Source organism: Carassius auratus, chromosome 23, assembly GCF_003368295.1.
Source record: "Carassius auratus strain Wakin chromosome 23, ASM336829v1, whole genome shotgun sequence".
Classification (NCBI taxonomy): Eukaryota; Metazoa; Chordata; class Actinopteri; order Cypriniformes; family Cyprinidae; genus Carassius; species Carassius auratus.
Window position 1 is genome coordinate 998,430 of NC_039265.1, and position 17,553 is coordinate 1,015,982.

At 38.4% G+C, this 17,553-nt stretch overlaps 1 protein-coding gene across 1 annotated transcript; it reads right to left on the reverse strand.

Annotated features, from left to right (window-relative positions):
• Positions 1-1,596: 1,596 nt before the first annotated feature.
• Positions 1,597-17,335, reverse strand: stxbp3 (syntaxin binding protein 3). The gene is made up of 19 exons (XM_026199158.1): positions 17,227-17,335; positions 15,723-15,772; positions 15,110-15,191; positions 14,815-14,891; positions 14,659-14,731; positions 14,191-14,291; positions 13,950-14,095; positions 13,777-13,870; positions 13,231-13,355; positions 13,031-13,129; positions 12,531-12,597; positions 12,360-12,425; positions 12,148-12,228; positions 11,159-11,294; positions 9,320-9,426; positions 8,915-9,016; positions 3,909-3,994; positions 2,588-2,736; positions 1,597-2,501 (listed from the first exon to the last, which is right to left on the reverse strand). Exons 1-19 carry the CDS (start codon positions 17,312-17,314, stop codon positions 2,401-2,403), a joined length of 1,830 nt encoding a protein of 609 aa, XP_026054943.1. The 5' UTR covers positions 17,315-17,335; the 3' UTR covers positions 1,597-2,400.
• Between the last annotated feature and the right edge of the window lie 218 nt (positions 17,336-17,553).

The following is a 17,553-nucleotide window of genomic DNA, read 5'->3' on the forward strand; positions in this document are numbered from 1 at the left end:
TGAATAACTGGTGAAGATGACGCACAAGCTCAGTCTGCAGGAAGAGATGGAGGCGGCAAAGAAAACTGCATGGGGAGCAGTGTAGCTGTTTTTGGTAAAGTTTTGTTTTATAGAAAACTCTTTTTAAAAGATTTTCGTTTTGTATGAATTGTATCTTAATTTTGATCAATGTTTTATGAATCAGTTGCCCGTAATTTAATAAATAAGAAGCAAATATATAGCCCAGACAATGTAATAAGGCGCCTGCACGATCACTTGCATTGCATGTAAACTAAACCAGCGTGTGCCTCAGATTTGAGAAATATGGGCAATATATTACAGAAAGCTTGAAATGTCTTCTTTTAAACGAAAATATTCAAACCAAAATAAATGAGCTACTCTCTGATGATGTAATAAATATGAAATGTGCATTCCTCTCTGGCATTAAAGGCGAGTCTGCAGCGTCAACTTCTTCTTTGCAGCGACACAGAAAACACCAGTTTATTACTGAACAATAAAATGACATATTTTCAAACCAGCAGGCCATTCTGGGTTGAGTGAGACCCCACGGGACGAGCAAACGGATCGGGATATTCAGAAATGCGCTCTCAGCTCACGGGCTCTGATCTGAACCATAGACTGGATCTGAACAAAACCCAGCCTCAATGACTGCTGACCTTGCAGAAACATAATAGACATAGCCAGACTAGAATATTTTAGTACAAATTATGAACTTATTGACGATTTTTTATAATTCTTGACAAAATCATAATATATTAAGGATTTTTTTTTTTTTTTTGGCCTAGTTAGTTTTGTCTATGTTCCTATGGCCCAATGACGTTACGATGAGCATTTACTGCTTTTTAAAAATGCTAATCTTCTAATCGCTGTGCCAAGAGAAATCTGAATCCCCCACCGAATCTAGCAGAGAAGGCGAGCGTGAACAGGAGCAAATTTCGGTAAGTATTCTTATTAATTATCTCCCTTGACTTCATGCCTCAACGTCCCCCGATTGCCTTATAGACAATAAAAGATTGCCTGTGAGCTTCTCCTCCTGTCCATAAGGTAATTTCTCTACTGTGCGATGGAGAGTCGCTGGTTATGACGCAATCGTTAGCCTATTTTTTTTTTTTTTTTTTTTACAAAAACTGCTTCTACAGGACCATAACGTAAGATACAATGTAATGGTGTCTTATTTCTTTAGAAATAATTAATGGACAAATGCTTCAGATGTAAAGTTATTCGCTGTCAAAGTGAAGCCAAAATGAATGGGAGTCAATGGAATGCTAACAGCAGGTGGGGGTCCGCTAGACAATGGCGGCGCCCTGGGGTGCTTCAAAAAAATATGCAACCCTGCTTATGATAGATGCAAGCTGTACTACAAACAAAAACACATCATCAACCTGACGCTCACCAGCGCCCTCCTCTGACATATCTATTCATATGATACTTCTATTATCTCTTCTATTTCAATTTAAATAAAAAGCGCGACAGAATAATAGTGCAATAATTCTCAATAGCTAAATGCCTGAAAAAGCTCACTGGACGTCAAGAAACGGCCTAAAAATCCTCTCTTGTATTTTCTTCAGAAACTTGTAGAACAGAATCCACGAAACTACAGATAGATACAATATATTTTTATAAGTACAATTGACATTAGACAGACCATATTATAAACATTGCACAAATATTACGAAGCAATTAAGAACTGAACCACGTCATTAAAGTTATGTCAGTTGTTCAATATAAAATATTAAATCTGTTAAACCCCTCATTTTTCATTCATGAGTTAAAAGTTTTATACAAGCAAAACTCTGGAGCAGCACAAAAGCAAACAATACATATGTACAATTCAACCTAATTCAGAAACAAACCGGCCAACATTAAAACATCTTCTCAAACTGACAGTCAGGAGGAGTTTAGAAGTAACTACCATCAGTGTGAGATATAAACACAAAAAGTCATCACTGATTCATAAAGGCACCAGTCTGTAAGGCTCTGGTTACGAGCTGATCTGTTTTTAGCTTTAGTATTGAAGGGTTATTAAACTAACTGGGTGTCAAGCAAGTCCTTAATCATGATGAATACTACTATATAATGTTTTAACTTTAGATATTTTATAAAGCTCTGTTTAACAATATAGAGAAGAAGCCTAAATACCTCAACAAAGTTGCAGCTAGTTGTGAAGAGTTAATGTTTTATATATATATATGTGTGTGTGTGTGTGTGTGTGTATAGAGTAAATTGAGCACAACTGAGAGAAATTAAACTTTTAGAAATGAAATGACCTCAAAATGTTTCATGTAGAGCCATTGGTTTGTTAGTTTCATGTGATAATCTTTTAAGTGCATGAGAAATAATGCTGTATGAGGTGATGAGAGCAGTTGAGATTGGTTCCCTTCAGTCCTGAGAGGAGCGACGTCAGGGTTTGCCCTCCTCGATGGTGAATCTTTCCATGGGTTGTTTGCCCAGGTTATAAATGTCCTCCAGCAGACTGCGTGGAGTCAGGATGTGCGTCGAGCCTACAGACGACAGAAAATACTTTATTTAAACCATTGCAAACCACAGGACGTATTAGAGAACCACGAGCACTTGTATGGACTCTTACCAATGATGACTTCACAGGATTTATTAGCATGCGTGACTTCATAAGCACAGCGCATCTCTGAGTAAGTGACCCCGCCCAGAACAAAGAGGATGAGCCGCGTGCCGCTCCGGAGATCATCCGGAGAACTGCCCTTGTGCTTCTGCCGCGCACTGAGAGAGAGACAGACCCCGTCATGAGAGGACACACTCAACCACAGGGGGCTTCAGACAACACTACACACACACACACACACACACACACACACACTACTGAGAGAGAGACAGACCCCGTCATGAGAGGACACACTCAACCACAGGGGGCTTCAGACAACACTTCACACACACACACACACACACACACACACACAACTGAGAGAGAGACAGACCCCGTCATGAGAGGACACACTCAACCACAGGGGGCTTCAGACAACACTTCACACACACACACACACACACACACACACACACAAACACACACAAACACACACAAACACACACACACACACACACACACACTACTGAGAGAGAGACAGACCCCGTCATGAGAGGACACACTCAACCACAGGGGGCTTCAGACACACACACACACACACACACACACACACCTGTTCACACGTTTGGGATCATACGTTTATAAAAGAGGTCTCTTTTGCTCATATATTTAATTATATTATATTAAATATACAATATAAAATAATATATAATATAAAATATAAATACAGAATTTTTATAACGAATAGAAATATTTGAATACCAATATTTGTAATCTTTTTAAAATCCATAATAAAAAAAGAACAAAGAAAACTGCTTAGCAATTAATCTCTGCATCTGAAAAATATTATATTAATCTGTCATTTTTGATCAATTTGAATAAAAGCTCAGATTAACATTATTAATTTCTTTCAATCAACCAATAAATCAATCTTTCCGACCCAAACCTTTGAACGGTACAGTATGATCTATCACATCATGATAATCAGCAGGAAATGAGCAGGCTTTAAACCTTAGGTAGGCCCATGTTATTAAAATGAAGAAATTAAACTTAATGCTGTATGTGCACACAGAAAACCCCCAAAGGGCTGATCTTCGCTCTCGTCTTACCTCACCACCCTGACAGCCAGAGGAATGAAGAGAGAGACACTCAACAGTTATGATGAAACATTGGGCATTTACAGTTCAAACTGATGGATGAGCTGACAAGAACGTATGCCACAGCTGTTGTTTACTGAATGTACAATATTTATTTAAGGGTGTCTCTTAAAGGAAATTAAAGTTATTAATTTGTTATGCAAGACACTTGTGAAGTGTGAGTGATTTGTGTGAATCAGTCTCTCCTGCCCTACCTTACAGCACGCGAGCCGTTCCACACAGACGGACATTCAGACTGATACGGCCATTCCTTGACCTCCAGCTTGTTCTCCACCACATCCTGCCATTCACACACACACACACACACACACACACGCGCGCAGAGAGAGAGGTTTAACTGACAAGCTGATTTATCAGTATGGAACATGACACTCATCTTTATTGGCTCTTCTAACTAATGACTAAAACATAATATGTGTTTAAATCCATTCAAAGTCATCGTGTCTCCTCAGAAGATTTGGTTTAAACCACTCGATTCATGCAAGTTCATTTTGCCATGTCCTTATATGCTATTTGAAACTTAAAGACGGTAGAATGGATTTTCAATGGAGGGACAGAAATCTCTCATATTTCAAATATCTTCATTTGTGTTTCACAGAAGCAAGCCGTAGAGATTTGGTGCGACATGAGGATGAGTAAATAATGAGAGGATTATCATTTCACAGTTATATCACATCACAACTATGAGCTCGTTTACATATGACCAACGTGTAATATATTTTAAGTATTCAGCAACTTGATCTGCCTTATGCAGGGATACAAAGTCATTTACATATAGAAGACAAAGATACAGTAACAAAAACAGTCTACAGTTAAATAAGGGGCATTATAGAAGTTTATGGAATAAAAACGAATGCTACACAAGTGTACAAAAGAAACTCATATTAATACTGTTCTCTGGTGACTGCTGTGAACTGCCTGACCGAATTTGTGCAATTGAATGTTTCTTTTCACTGGAAGAAGAAGCTACCCCCTGGAAATCAACACATGAGTGTCTAACCCAATGGCTTTTACCAGTGCTATACAGTATTGTTCAAAATAATAGCAGTACAATGTGACTAACCAGAATAATCAAGGTTTTTAGTATATTTTTTATTGCTACGTGGCAAACAAGTTACCAGTAGGTTCAGTAGATTGTCAGAAAACAAACAAGACCCAGCATTCATGATATGCACGCTCTTAAGGCTGTGCAATTGGGCAATTAGTTGAAAGGGGAGTGTTCAAAAAAATAGCAGTGTCTACCTTTGACTGTACAAACTCAAAACTATTTTGTACAAACATTTTTTTTTTCTGGGATTTAGCAATCCTGTGAATCACTAAACTAATATTTAGTTGTATGACCACAGTTTTTTAAAACTGCTTGACATCTGTGTGGCATGGAGTCAACCAACTTGTGGCACCTCTCAGCTGTTATTCCACTCCATGATTCTTTAACAACATTCCACAATTCATTCACATTTCTTGGTTTTGCTTCAGAAACAGCATTTTTGATATCACCCCACAAGTTCTCAATTGGATTAAGGTCTGGAGATTGGTCTGGCCACTCCATAACATTAATTTTGTTGGTTTGGAACCAAGACTTTGCCCGTTTACTAGTGTGTTTTGGGTCATTGTCTTGTTGAAACAACCATTTCAAGGGCATGTCCTCTTCAGCATAGGGCAACATGACCTCTTCAAGTATTTTAACATATGCAAACTGATCCATGATCCCTGGTATGTGATAAATAGGCCCAACACCATAGTAGGAGAAACATGCCCATATCATGATGCTTGCACCTCCATGCTTCACTGTCTTCACTGTGTACTGTGGCTTGAATTCAGAGTTTGGGGGTCGTCTCACAAACTGCCTGTGGCCCTTGGACCCAAAAAGAACAATTTTACTCTCATCAGTCCACAAAATGTTCCTCCATTTCTCTTTAGGCCAGTTGATGTGTTCTTTGGCAAATTGTAACCTCTTCTGCACATGCCTTTTTTTTAACAGAGGGACTTTGCGGGGGATTCTTGAAAATAGATTAGCTTCACACAGACGTCTTCTAACTGTCACAGTACTTACAGGTAACTCCAGACTGTCTTTGATCATCCTGGAGGTGATCATTGGCTGAGCCTTTGCCATTCTGGTTATTCTTCTATCCATTTTGATGGTTGTCTTCCGTTTTCTTCCACGTCTCTCTGGTTTTGCTCTCCATTTTAAGGCATTGGAGATCATTTTAGCTGAACAGCCTATCATTTTTTGCACCTCTTTATAGGTTTTCCCCTCTCTAATCAACTTTTTAATCAAAGTACGCTGTTCTTCTGAACAATGTCTTGAACGACCCATTTTCCTCAGCTTTCAAATGCATGTTCAACAAGTGTTGGCTTCATCCTTAAATAGGGGCCACCTGATTCACACCTGTTTCTTCACAAAATTGATGACCTCAGTGATTGAATGCCACACTGCTATTTTTTTGAACACACCCCTTTCAACTAATTCAACTAATTGCCCAATTGCACAGCCTTAAGAGCGTGCATATCATGAATGCTGGGTCTCATTTGTTTTCTGAGAATCTACTGAACCTACTGGTAACTTGTTTGCCACGTAGCAATAAAAAAATATACGAAAAACCTTGATTATTCTGGTTAGTCACATTGTACTGCTATTATTTTGAACAATACTGTATATAGCGGACAAGAAAATAAGACATTGTCTTTTTATGATTTCTGGAAGCACGACATTTGATCTATTAGTCAGAACCCATGGTTTTTAGACAAGTTGGTGCTACAGTATTGAAACTTTGGTGCTTCTTCACTCAATAAATGCCCAAGAGTCAGTCTACAGGTGCTGGTCATTTAATTAGAATATCATCAAGATGTTGATTTCACTAATTTCATTCAAAAAGTGAAACTTGTATATTATAATAATTCATTACACACAGACTGATATTTCAAATGTTTATTTCTTTTAATTGTGATGTTTATAACTGACAACTGAGAGAAAATCCCAAATTCAATATCTGAGAAAATGTGAATATTGTGTAAAGATTCAATATTGAAGACCCCTGGTGCGACACACTAATCAGTTAATTAACTCAAAACACCTACAAAGCCTTTAAATGTCTCTCAGTCTAGTTCTGTCGGCTACACAATCATGGGGGAGACTTGACAGTTGCCCAAAAGACGACCATTGACAGCTTGCACAAGGAGGACAAGACACAAAAGGTCATTGCAAAAGAGGCTGACTGTTCACAGAGCTCTGTGTCCAAGCCAGTGTTGTAGTCGAGTCACCAACTGTCGAGTCCGAGTCGAGTCTCGAGTCTCAGTGTTCGAGTCCGAGTCCGAGTCACCAAAGAAGAGTTCGAGTCTCGAGTCCCGTATTGGATTTTTTTTTTTTTTTTTTTTGAGGAAACAATAGTCCATAGAATGGAGTCTCGAGTCAGACTCGAGTCCAAAGAATAGTTACTCGAGTCGGACTCGAGTCTGAGTCCATGACTCGAGTACTCCATCACTGGTCCAAGCACATTAATAGAGAGGTGAAGGGAAGCAAAAGATGTGGTAGAAAAAAAGTGTACAAGCAATAGGGATAACCTCACCCTGGAGAGGATTGTGAAACAAAACTGATTCAAAAATGTGGGGGAGATTCACAAAGAGTGGACTGCAGCTGGAGTCAGTGCTTCAAGAACCACTACACACAGACGTATGCAAGACATGGGTTTCAGCTTCACATTCCTTGTGTCAAGCTACTCTTGAACAGACAGCGTCAGAAGTGTTTCGCTTCAAAAAGGACTGGACTCTTGCTGAGTGATCTAAAGTTATGTTCTCTGATGAAAGTAAATTTTGCATTTCCTTTGGATATCAGGGTCCCAGAGTCTGGAGGAAGAGAAGAGAGGCACACAATCCACTTTGCTTGAGGTCCAGTGTAAAGTTTCCACCGTCAGTGATGGTTTGGGGAGCCATGTCATCTGCTGGTGTTGGTCCACTGTGTTTTCTGAGGTCAAAGGAAGTTTTAGAGCACTTCATGCTTCCTGCTGCTGATAAACTTTATGGAGAAGCAGATTTCATTTTGCAGCAGGACTTGGCACCTGCACACAGTGCCAAAGCTACCAGTACCTGGTTTAAGGACCATGGTGTCCCTGTTCTTAATTGGCCAGCAAACTCACCTGACCTTAACTCCATAGACAATCTATGGGGTATTGTGAAGAGGAAGATACGATAAGCCAGACCCAAGAATGCAGAAGAGCTGAAGGCCACTATCAGAGACACCTGTGCTCTCATAACACCTGAGCAGTGCCACAGACTGATGGACTCCATGCCACGCCGCATTGCTGCAGTAATTCAGACAGAAGGAGACACAACTAAGTATTGAGTACTGTACATGCTCATACTTTTCATGTTCTTACTTTTCAGTTGGCCAAGATTTCTAAAAATCCTTTCTTTGTATTGGTCTTAAGTTATATTCTAATTTTCTGATATACTGAATTTGGGATTTTCCTTAGTTGTCAGTTATAATCATCAAAATTAAAAGAAATATAATAAATATAATAGTCTGTGTGTAAAGAATGAATATAATATACGTAATATAAGTTTCACTTTTTGAATGGAATTATGAAATAAATCAAGTTTTTGATGATATTCTAATTGTATGACCAGCACCTGTAGTATTGCCTATCCAACTACTTATACACTTTTACACATTTGTTTTCGTGAAAAGTGGGTTCATCCCATAGGCGTAATGGTTTTTATTCTGTACAAACTGTATATTCTATGGCCCTACACCAACCCTACAACTAACCCTGACCCTCACAGGAAACTTTGTGCAGTTTTACTTTCTCAAAAAAACTCATTCTGTATGATTTATAAGTGTTTTGAAAAATGGGGACATGGGTTACGTCCTCATAAGTCACCCTCTCCTTGTAATACCTGTGTCATACCCATGTCATTATACAGAGTTGTGTCCTGATATGTCACAAGAACAAGAGCACACGCACACACACAACCATTCACAAGGTTTTGGGCTCAGTAAGGTCTTTTTTTTAATGCTGAAAATTCAGCTTTGCACCATAGAAATCAATTACATTTTAAACAAACAAACAAACCACTCAGATATGAAAAAAAAAAAAAAAAAAAAAAAAAAAAAAAAAAAATTAATTGCTGAGCTCTACATGTTTGTCTAACAGTGCTTTAGACACAGTTTGGTAACTGACGTTTAGGATTAAGTGTCACTCACCTCCATTATATCTTTAATGATAGGTGTCCAGCGAGACACTTTGTAAGTCTCCTCATCTGACCGGTCTCTCCGAGATTGTTTACGAAAAGAGAACATGCTCGGCTGTTATGAAGAGAGATGGAGGTAAAGTCCCTGTTAAACAGCATTTGTATTTCACACATCTAATCAGAAATGTCAAAACTTGATACTCTTAAATAAATAGTAAATTTATCCTTTACTGTGGTTTAGAAAATGCCATTGAGTGTCAGGAAATGTTGGTATGGATGCCAAATACATTTCAAACTACAAAACTGTAATTTAAAACGCACCAGAACCAAATAATAAGTCACCAGTATGAGTGAATTATGCAATATCAGTAGGAAAAGAAGGAGTGCCAGAGGAGACCGAAAGCATCCGCAGGCTCACCGTGGATAGAATGGGAACTCCCAGATGTTCCCAGTTCAGAATATACCCTTTCTCATCCTCAATTTTCACATGCTGAATCAGTTTATTCAGGTTCTCTGCTGTCGTACCTGTTCATCACACACAAACACACATTCAGCTGCACTCACCCAGCAGGAAAACACACTGCCATTCAAAAGTTTGCGATGAGTAATATTTTAAATGTTTTTTTTTAATGGAGTCTCTCCTGCTCATCAAGGTTATATTTATTTAATAAAAATAGACGAATGTTAGACGACTCTCAAAACAGCCTGTTCTTTCTGAGATTCTGGAGAAGCTGGAGAAGGTAGTTTTTATTCAAATACAATAATTTTTAAGAAAATAATAACATTTTTGAAGTTTTTTTCAATCTGGGTTTAGGGCAAAACATAGCACAGAATCAACCCTTTTAAGGGTTTAAAATAATATACTATTAAATGCTGATCTTGGGACCTTGTAGATCCTTAATGTTATTGGACCAGAGTGCATCCTTCGACACCGTTGATCATAATATTTTGGTTTCTCGACTGGAAAACCATGTTGGAATAGCTCTTAAATGGTTTAAGTCATATCTAGCAGATATAAGTTTCACTGTAAAATTGGGTGAATGTATGTCAGCATCAGCTCCACTAGCGTGTAGTCCCTCAAGGATCTATTGTTGCCCCCCTTCTGTTGTCACTGTACCTTCTCCTTTTAGGAACTATACTTAGGAAACATGGAGTTTCATTAAATGTTTATGCCGATGATATGCAGATTTTTCTGCCACTTCAAAAAGACAATGGGTCTGGTATGAGCTTTTAAACTTTTACAATTTTATAAAAATATAATGGAGATTACGTTTTTTGGGGGGGCCCATTTAGAAATCAATCTACTATCAATTATATTCTTAGCTCCGTGGCTAAATATAATAAAGCAGTGGTGAAAAATGTACTTTTTGACTCAGAATTCAAATTTGCCAAGAAATTACATTTTGTGGTAAAATCTTGCTTTTTTTTAATTTGAGACTTCTAGCAAAGACATAGCCTTTTCTCTCTTGAAAAGACCTTTATTTTTTCATGCTTAGACTATTGTAATTCTCTCTGTATGGGAGTTGGCCAGAAAGCCCAGGCATGTCTACAGCCAGTTCAAAATGCAGCAGCAAAATTGCTGACCAGCACTCGAAAGTGTAATCATATTAACCCTATCTTTTCTCCTCTTAAATCGTTGCCGGTCCATCTCCGAATTGAACATAACATTTTAGTGTGTGTTTTTAAATCTCTGAATTGGTTGGCACCAACATATCTGGAGGTACTGAACCACTATTCCTCTGTTAGTCCCCTGAGATCATCTGACCAGCTATTTTTAGTGGTTTTAGCTATTATTTTAGCTATTTTCATGATTTTTCTTTTATGCCAAAAATCATTAGGATATTAAGTAAAGATATTTTGTAAATTTCTTACAATAAATTAATCTAAACCAAATTTTTGATTAGTAAAATCTCAATGCTGAGAACTTAATTTGAACAACTTTAAAGGCAATTTTCTCAATACTTCCGTAATCTTTTTCTATTTTCAAATAGGTGGATCTCAGCCAAATATTGTACTATCCTGAAAAACCATAGATCAATTGAAAGCTTATTTATTCATCCTTCAGATGATGTATAAATCTTAATTTCAAATTGACTGGTTTTGTGGTACAGGGTCACACATGTCACAGTTGAGCTTTCGGGTGTCCCGAGTTCGAATCCTGCCTTGTGGATTTTACTGATCCCAAACATTTGAAAGGCAGTGTACTAAGCTTGACAGTTTCCCAATCACTACATGTCAAGAACAGAATAATGCCCACCGTTCAGACTGAAGATGTAGAGAAGAACGGCCCGGATCTTATCAGTGGTGTCATGTGGGTGCAACAGCACAGGAAGTAACGTCCTCATGGGGTCCTTGACCTTCTGTCCTTCAGCATCTGCACCCACAGCCAGATCCTACAAGCAAAGCACAAAAAGACCATGTGAGACACACTAGAGGTCTGCATTCCCATGGCTCTCCTGCGGGACCCAACCAGATTTTTTGCACTGCGTATATTTACATATACATATATTATAAGTTGTCGATGAGTGACAGAGCAGAATAAGGATAGAGCAACATGTCCTGTCCTTGAAGGATGTTCAACTCGGTTTTGTTTATATTTTTCTTAGCCTATAATTTTAAATGAAATATGTTGCATTTATTTTTCACTGCAACACTTTTCCTGCGGAGTTAAAAATTTCAAAGGAATTTAGTATTTTGACAAGACGGATAAAAATAGCTAATAGGCTATTTTTGTACAACCTACATTTTTTTCTCTCTGCAACACTTTCTCCTATTGTGTTGAAAAGGTTAAACGAATTGTATCCTGACAAGACAATAAAAATAAGAAATACAATTTCTGATTTTTAACATTTTCATCTTCTCTGACACTTTTTTTTTTTATCCCACTGTGTTGCATACAATATTAAACAATGTTTGTGTCTTAAGATAATTCATATAAATTAAAGTCAAAGTCAATAAAATCAAGACTTTAGACAAGACGAATAAAACAACAAGTTTGTGCAGACTACACTTTTATTTGTTAGCCTATCTTTCTTTCAGCAGCGGAAATTTAAATGTGAGACTCTGGAAACGAGATCTAAATTTATCGGGAACTTTTGCATCGTTGAAGAAAATTATTCTAAGTGGAGAGCGAGTGAATAAAGTGAATATATAGCAGGAGCGGGTAGGTGCAGAATATAACCTTGTGGGAGCAGGGCTGAAAAAAAATAGTCTTAGACTTTCACTCAAGGCATCATTACGCTTTACCTGTTCGGCTTTGCAGAGTTTTTCCACATTCTTCTGGTAATGATTCATCAGATCCTCAGCTAAACTTAAGTGGACAGTTTTCTGAGGGAGAGAAATGGGAACATTAAACTCTAAGAGAGAGTATTAGGCAGCCTCCACCACCGCTGCTGAACGTTTATGCAGTATGAATGTGATCTTCACAGTCACAGCCATCACGTGAGAGACATGAGTACCTGAGTCATCTGCTTGCGGAAGCCTGGCATCTTCTTCATGAGCTGTGATAGGCCTCCGATTGAGATCTGCCAATGACACGGGCATCTATGACATACTCACATGAGGGAATCTGCAGCTGGACACTACTCTTATTGTTTGGAGGAATAATTCATAGTACAAATACACTGTACCTTCTCATCGGCCTGTTTCCTCTCACCTCTGCTGGCAGAGATTTCCTTCACTAGTTTGGGGATTTGCCTTTGGAATAAATAAATACAATAGTGCTGGTTACATTAACAAGTATATTTATGACAGTAATAGGTTTTGTGTCTGACATCACATCTGCTTGTTTTGCAGGGGATTGTTGTGCATAACCCCCATAAATACCAAAGCTACAATGCATTTATCTTTTGTGGCTAAAGCAATCCCATAATGTACTGCAATAAGCTCCAAGGAGGAGGAAGGAGTCTGGGGTCAGGGTGAATTATTATTATTTATTTATTTATTAATATAAATAATAATAAAAATGAGAATGTATTAATTAAAAACAGCTTTCGAAAAAATATTTTATTTGATTCAACATTAAATGTATTACACACAAACATTTAGGCTACAACAGCCCAACATAAACGAAACCAAACTGCTCACTCCTCCCAGTGACCGCGTGTCAGACGGTGGAGAATGAACTCACCCAGTGACCTCAGCAATGTGCATGTGACGCAGCTTGACCCATAATTCATCCTCTTCATTCAGTAAAGCTTCTTTCTTACAGCCATCCTTTAACTTATACCTGAGAGAAGACGCACAGAAAAACACAAACACACAGGAGAATTAGAATAAGAGCAAGGATTCCTGTTAAAGTAAATAGAAATCAAGGGTGCGGTGTCATACTCATAGATGTTGTCCTTTATCGGTATGAGATCATAAGCCATGGCCTGGTAGGTGAGCTCGTGAAGAATAGGGCTAACAGGGTCCAGCGCACGATCGACGATCAGAAGCTGAGCCGGCGTTTTATCCTGAATGTGAAGAGAAAGTACTGATGAGGCAGTTTGTGCAAGCAGAAATATCCCTTATCAGATAAAGAGCAAGATTACAAACTTCACAGACTACAGAGCAAGCTTCAGGGAGAACGCGATCATATTCACCAATACTACCAGGGCTTTCCTACAAAACTTGGGCTTATACAGTCACCAGTTATTTTCCTGAATCAGTTCAATCTTTTCCAATGAATCTGTTTCAGAACCGATTGTCATCAATCCTCAAAAATGTTCATGGAATTTCAAGTGTATATGAACGCATAAGATTCCCCGAATTACATTCACTGATATAACTAACACAATAAATACCAGAAATTATGGTGATATACGTTTAAGCCCATATCATCTATCCCTAGCTCTAATCTAACCATATATCAATCAGTTACACTGTAATGCTCACCTTTTTCTTTGAATTCTCATCTAACTCATAATGTCGTGCCAGTTTATTATCCACAAGTTCAGCCAACTTCTTTCCATAGTTAAGATTCGGATCCCTACATGGAACAGAAAATTCATTACAGGAAGGTAGATTTAACATCCATTCGAGCACCAGGTGTAGTCCGAGCACTGTACTTCTTGAATCTGACTCCAGGATACTCGTCCAGCGCGGCACAGAGCGTTACGATCTGATCCGCTATCATCTCCAGCGTCTGATCGCGGTCCTGACTGTTCGGAGAGTAGATGCTCTTGAAGGCCTCTGCGTTATCACAGCTGAACACCTGCACAGCTCACCCATACAACACACACACACACACAGTCATGAACAACACAGCTCTCAGCCATTACAGGCTAATGAATCTCCAGACACACTCACCTGTGCTTCCAGAGGGAGAAACGAGATGTTGATCTCTTTACACACCCGAATGTGCTTGGCACAGTTCTTCTTCATCTTGTCGAAGAGATCATCAGGACAGTCTGTTGACATTTAGATAGAAAAGTAATAAAAACATCACTCTTGCTGAAAATAACACTGTGCTGTCAAACGATTAATCGCATCCAAAAGAAATGCTTTCGTTTACATAATATGTGTATGTACTGTATATAAATATATAAATACACATGCATGTATATATTTAATAAAAATATGTTTAGAAATATATACATTTCATGTAAATTACAGGAATATAAATACATGTAAATATATACTGTATGTGGGTGTATTTATATACAGTTCACACACACACATTATGTAATCAAACCTTTTATTTCAGATGTGATTAACTGCGATTCATCGTTTGACAGCACTAACACAATTTTGAGATACTCGTATCTGTGAACTCACAGTCGGTGAAGAAGACATAGGCAGCTTTGTATTTGGGTTTCGTTTTGAAGTCATTGATAAATGCATCGATACACTGCAGATATAAAGCATCCGGTCACTCACAGATCAGCACAGTCAAGTACGTGACATTACTATTTGTGTCAGCTGAGCTCTGACCTCAGCAGTGGGTCTCATGAAATAGATGGCCTTCATCTCTAGAACTGGCTCTCTGTTTTTGTGCAGGTCCTCCACAACTGTGAACGAGAGAGTAACACGTTATGACAATAACCCCCCGTCCAGCACATGTCTATTCTTTTGCTCGATGTGGAGGAAACCGAAAGCTTCCCTTCTGGAAAACAAAGGGAAAGGAAGAGCGTCCGACTCTCGCAACAGAATGAAGTTCAAACACTGAATCAGCAGACGGCTGGACTTCTGTCTGGCGCACATGATACACAACAGAACTATTACGTACTTGTGATGCCCTCCGACATGAGGTCGGACATTTTGCAGCAGGAGGAGAGGAGGCGCGTGGTGAACTGGTCCAGAATGAGGATCTGCGAGGACATGTTTGACATGTGAAACAGTCATTGTATTGTATGTGAATCATCTACTGCTTTCAATTACAATTACACTTTTCTTTTCAGATTAAAATAGCCTTCATTATAACAAATGGCCAAAGGGTCAATCAGTGTAATGGTTACGTCAGTATCATGTTTTTAAGGACATTGATGCATAACTACAAACAATCAACCCTAAACCAAACCCTGACACTAACCCTATAATAAGTACACGTTGGTAATTAATAATATTAAATTAATTAACTGTGTAAGTACAGTGTAACAGTGTGAGATGTGGAGTCTGATTTGTGAGTTCTTACGAACCGGTTCTTTCTAATGAATTTGTCAAAATAAATGAAAAAAAAATACCATAAAGTATTAGCAGGGATAGTATGGTTTGATTAGTATATAGTAAAGTGAATGTGGTGACGGTGACCTTCTCAGCCTGTGTTTAGTAAACAGAGGGAGTCCAATCAGCCCTCAGTGCCACAGATGTGCAACATTTACACAGAAAACATTCAAACTGACCTTCCATACTTCTGACTTTCTGCAGTCGGCAATGAGGGTGTCCTTGATTCCTGTGATGACGAATAAAGGGATCTGTTAGTTGTGCCAATGAATCAGTTTTGCTGATGCAACAGGAAACTGAAAATCCCCCCCAAAAAATATAAGAAGCTTTAGTTAAAAGAAGCTTAGTTTCGGTTTAGAGTTTGTTCTGCTTGAAGAGTGCACAGACATGTAAATAAATAAATACATAAAACCACTTTGAAATATTATAAATAAGCATGTGTGTAAAATACTATTTTTTTATTTTATGTAGATCTGGAACTGTGGATGTCCCCTATTCTGAGTTATATGGAAGTCATATATAAATAAAATAGACATTTAAAATGATTTGAGCCATATCACAGTGTTGGGAATTTGCTGAGGCCCCCCTAGAATCACTGCAGTAGGAGTATAGATATGTGCAAGTGCATATAACCATTTATAATACTTTTTTAAAAAAACAGACACATATACAACATTATCATCAGCTTATAATTACGTTTGAATCCATATCTTAAACGTTGAAAAATTACTTTGTGTGTGTGTGTGTGTGTGTGTGTGTGTTGTTATGGCCAGTTGTCATCAAGTGTTGTGAACATAAATGCCAGATTGTCAGTCCATAACTCTGCCGACCGGAAGTCATTAAAGTTCACAGAATGGAACACGCGCGCGTGAGAACTAAAGTTCCATTATAACGTCTCCAAAAATGAGAGTTTACAGAACCCCGTGTTCTGTCGATTTGTCCTACGCTGTCAGATTTTCCTACCTCCCACCAAAACAGTGGGTAGTACAATTCCACAACAAAAATTCTACTGTAAAGTTATGGTTTATTAACATCTACACCTACCACAACCCTAATCATACCCTAACAGTACTGCAAATACAGTAATTATGTGTTATATTGCGGTTGTAGCTAAAAGGGATACAGTTACAGGAAACCAACAATAAATATTATTTTCTACCAATTAGATTGCGTTTTTATTAAAGTCTACAACTACCCCAGCCCTAAACCTACCCTTACAGTAATGCAGATACATTAAATATCGTTGTTTAGCATGAGACAATGGACGCGATATTGATGTGCGCGTGCGCAGTAAACCCGCGTAGGAAAATCTGACAGGGTAGGATAAAATGTCAGGACACCCCGCAGCTACTGACCCTTTCCCCGTTACAAACGGAAACCCCCGGAGCAGGACTGGACTGGCTAACGTTAGCACAGCAGCTAACGGACTCAATGACACACGCGAGAAATTTACTGAGGCAAACATAGCGCAAAAAATAAAACGGAACCCAATCCATATTGCAGCTTGTCTCCACTCTGGCACCAAAACAACGCCTAAACAACTTCATTAAACGACTGAAACTCTCTCAGCATAACCCCATCTCTTTAAACTTCTGACAGCTCTTCCACTGAGCTGAACTCTTATAAATAACGATGTATGTAAGAGGTCTGTGGAAAAATCACCTGATTACTCAATGCACTTACTTTGCCAAACAATTTTTTTCAAGCCGTGATCTGCTCCAGTTGCCATCTTGAGTTGAGGCGAAACAAGTCTACGGCGCGCCTCCGTCATCTGGGAGGGGTGAGGGAAAGCGCGTGCACGTGTGGAGAGTTTTGCCAGAAGAAGATATGTGCAGATTTATAAATGCATATCAAGCATATATCGTGCTCAAAATGTTTAATTTATTAGATTCTGAAAATTATTAAAAATAAAATAATAATAAAAAAAAAACACTGGTCGGCAACACTTAAAAAAAGTTTATTTTATAAGTCTGGATTACAAAAACTACATTTCCATCATTACTTTTATGT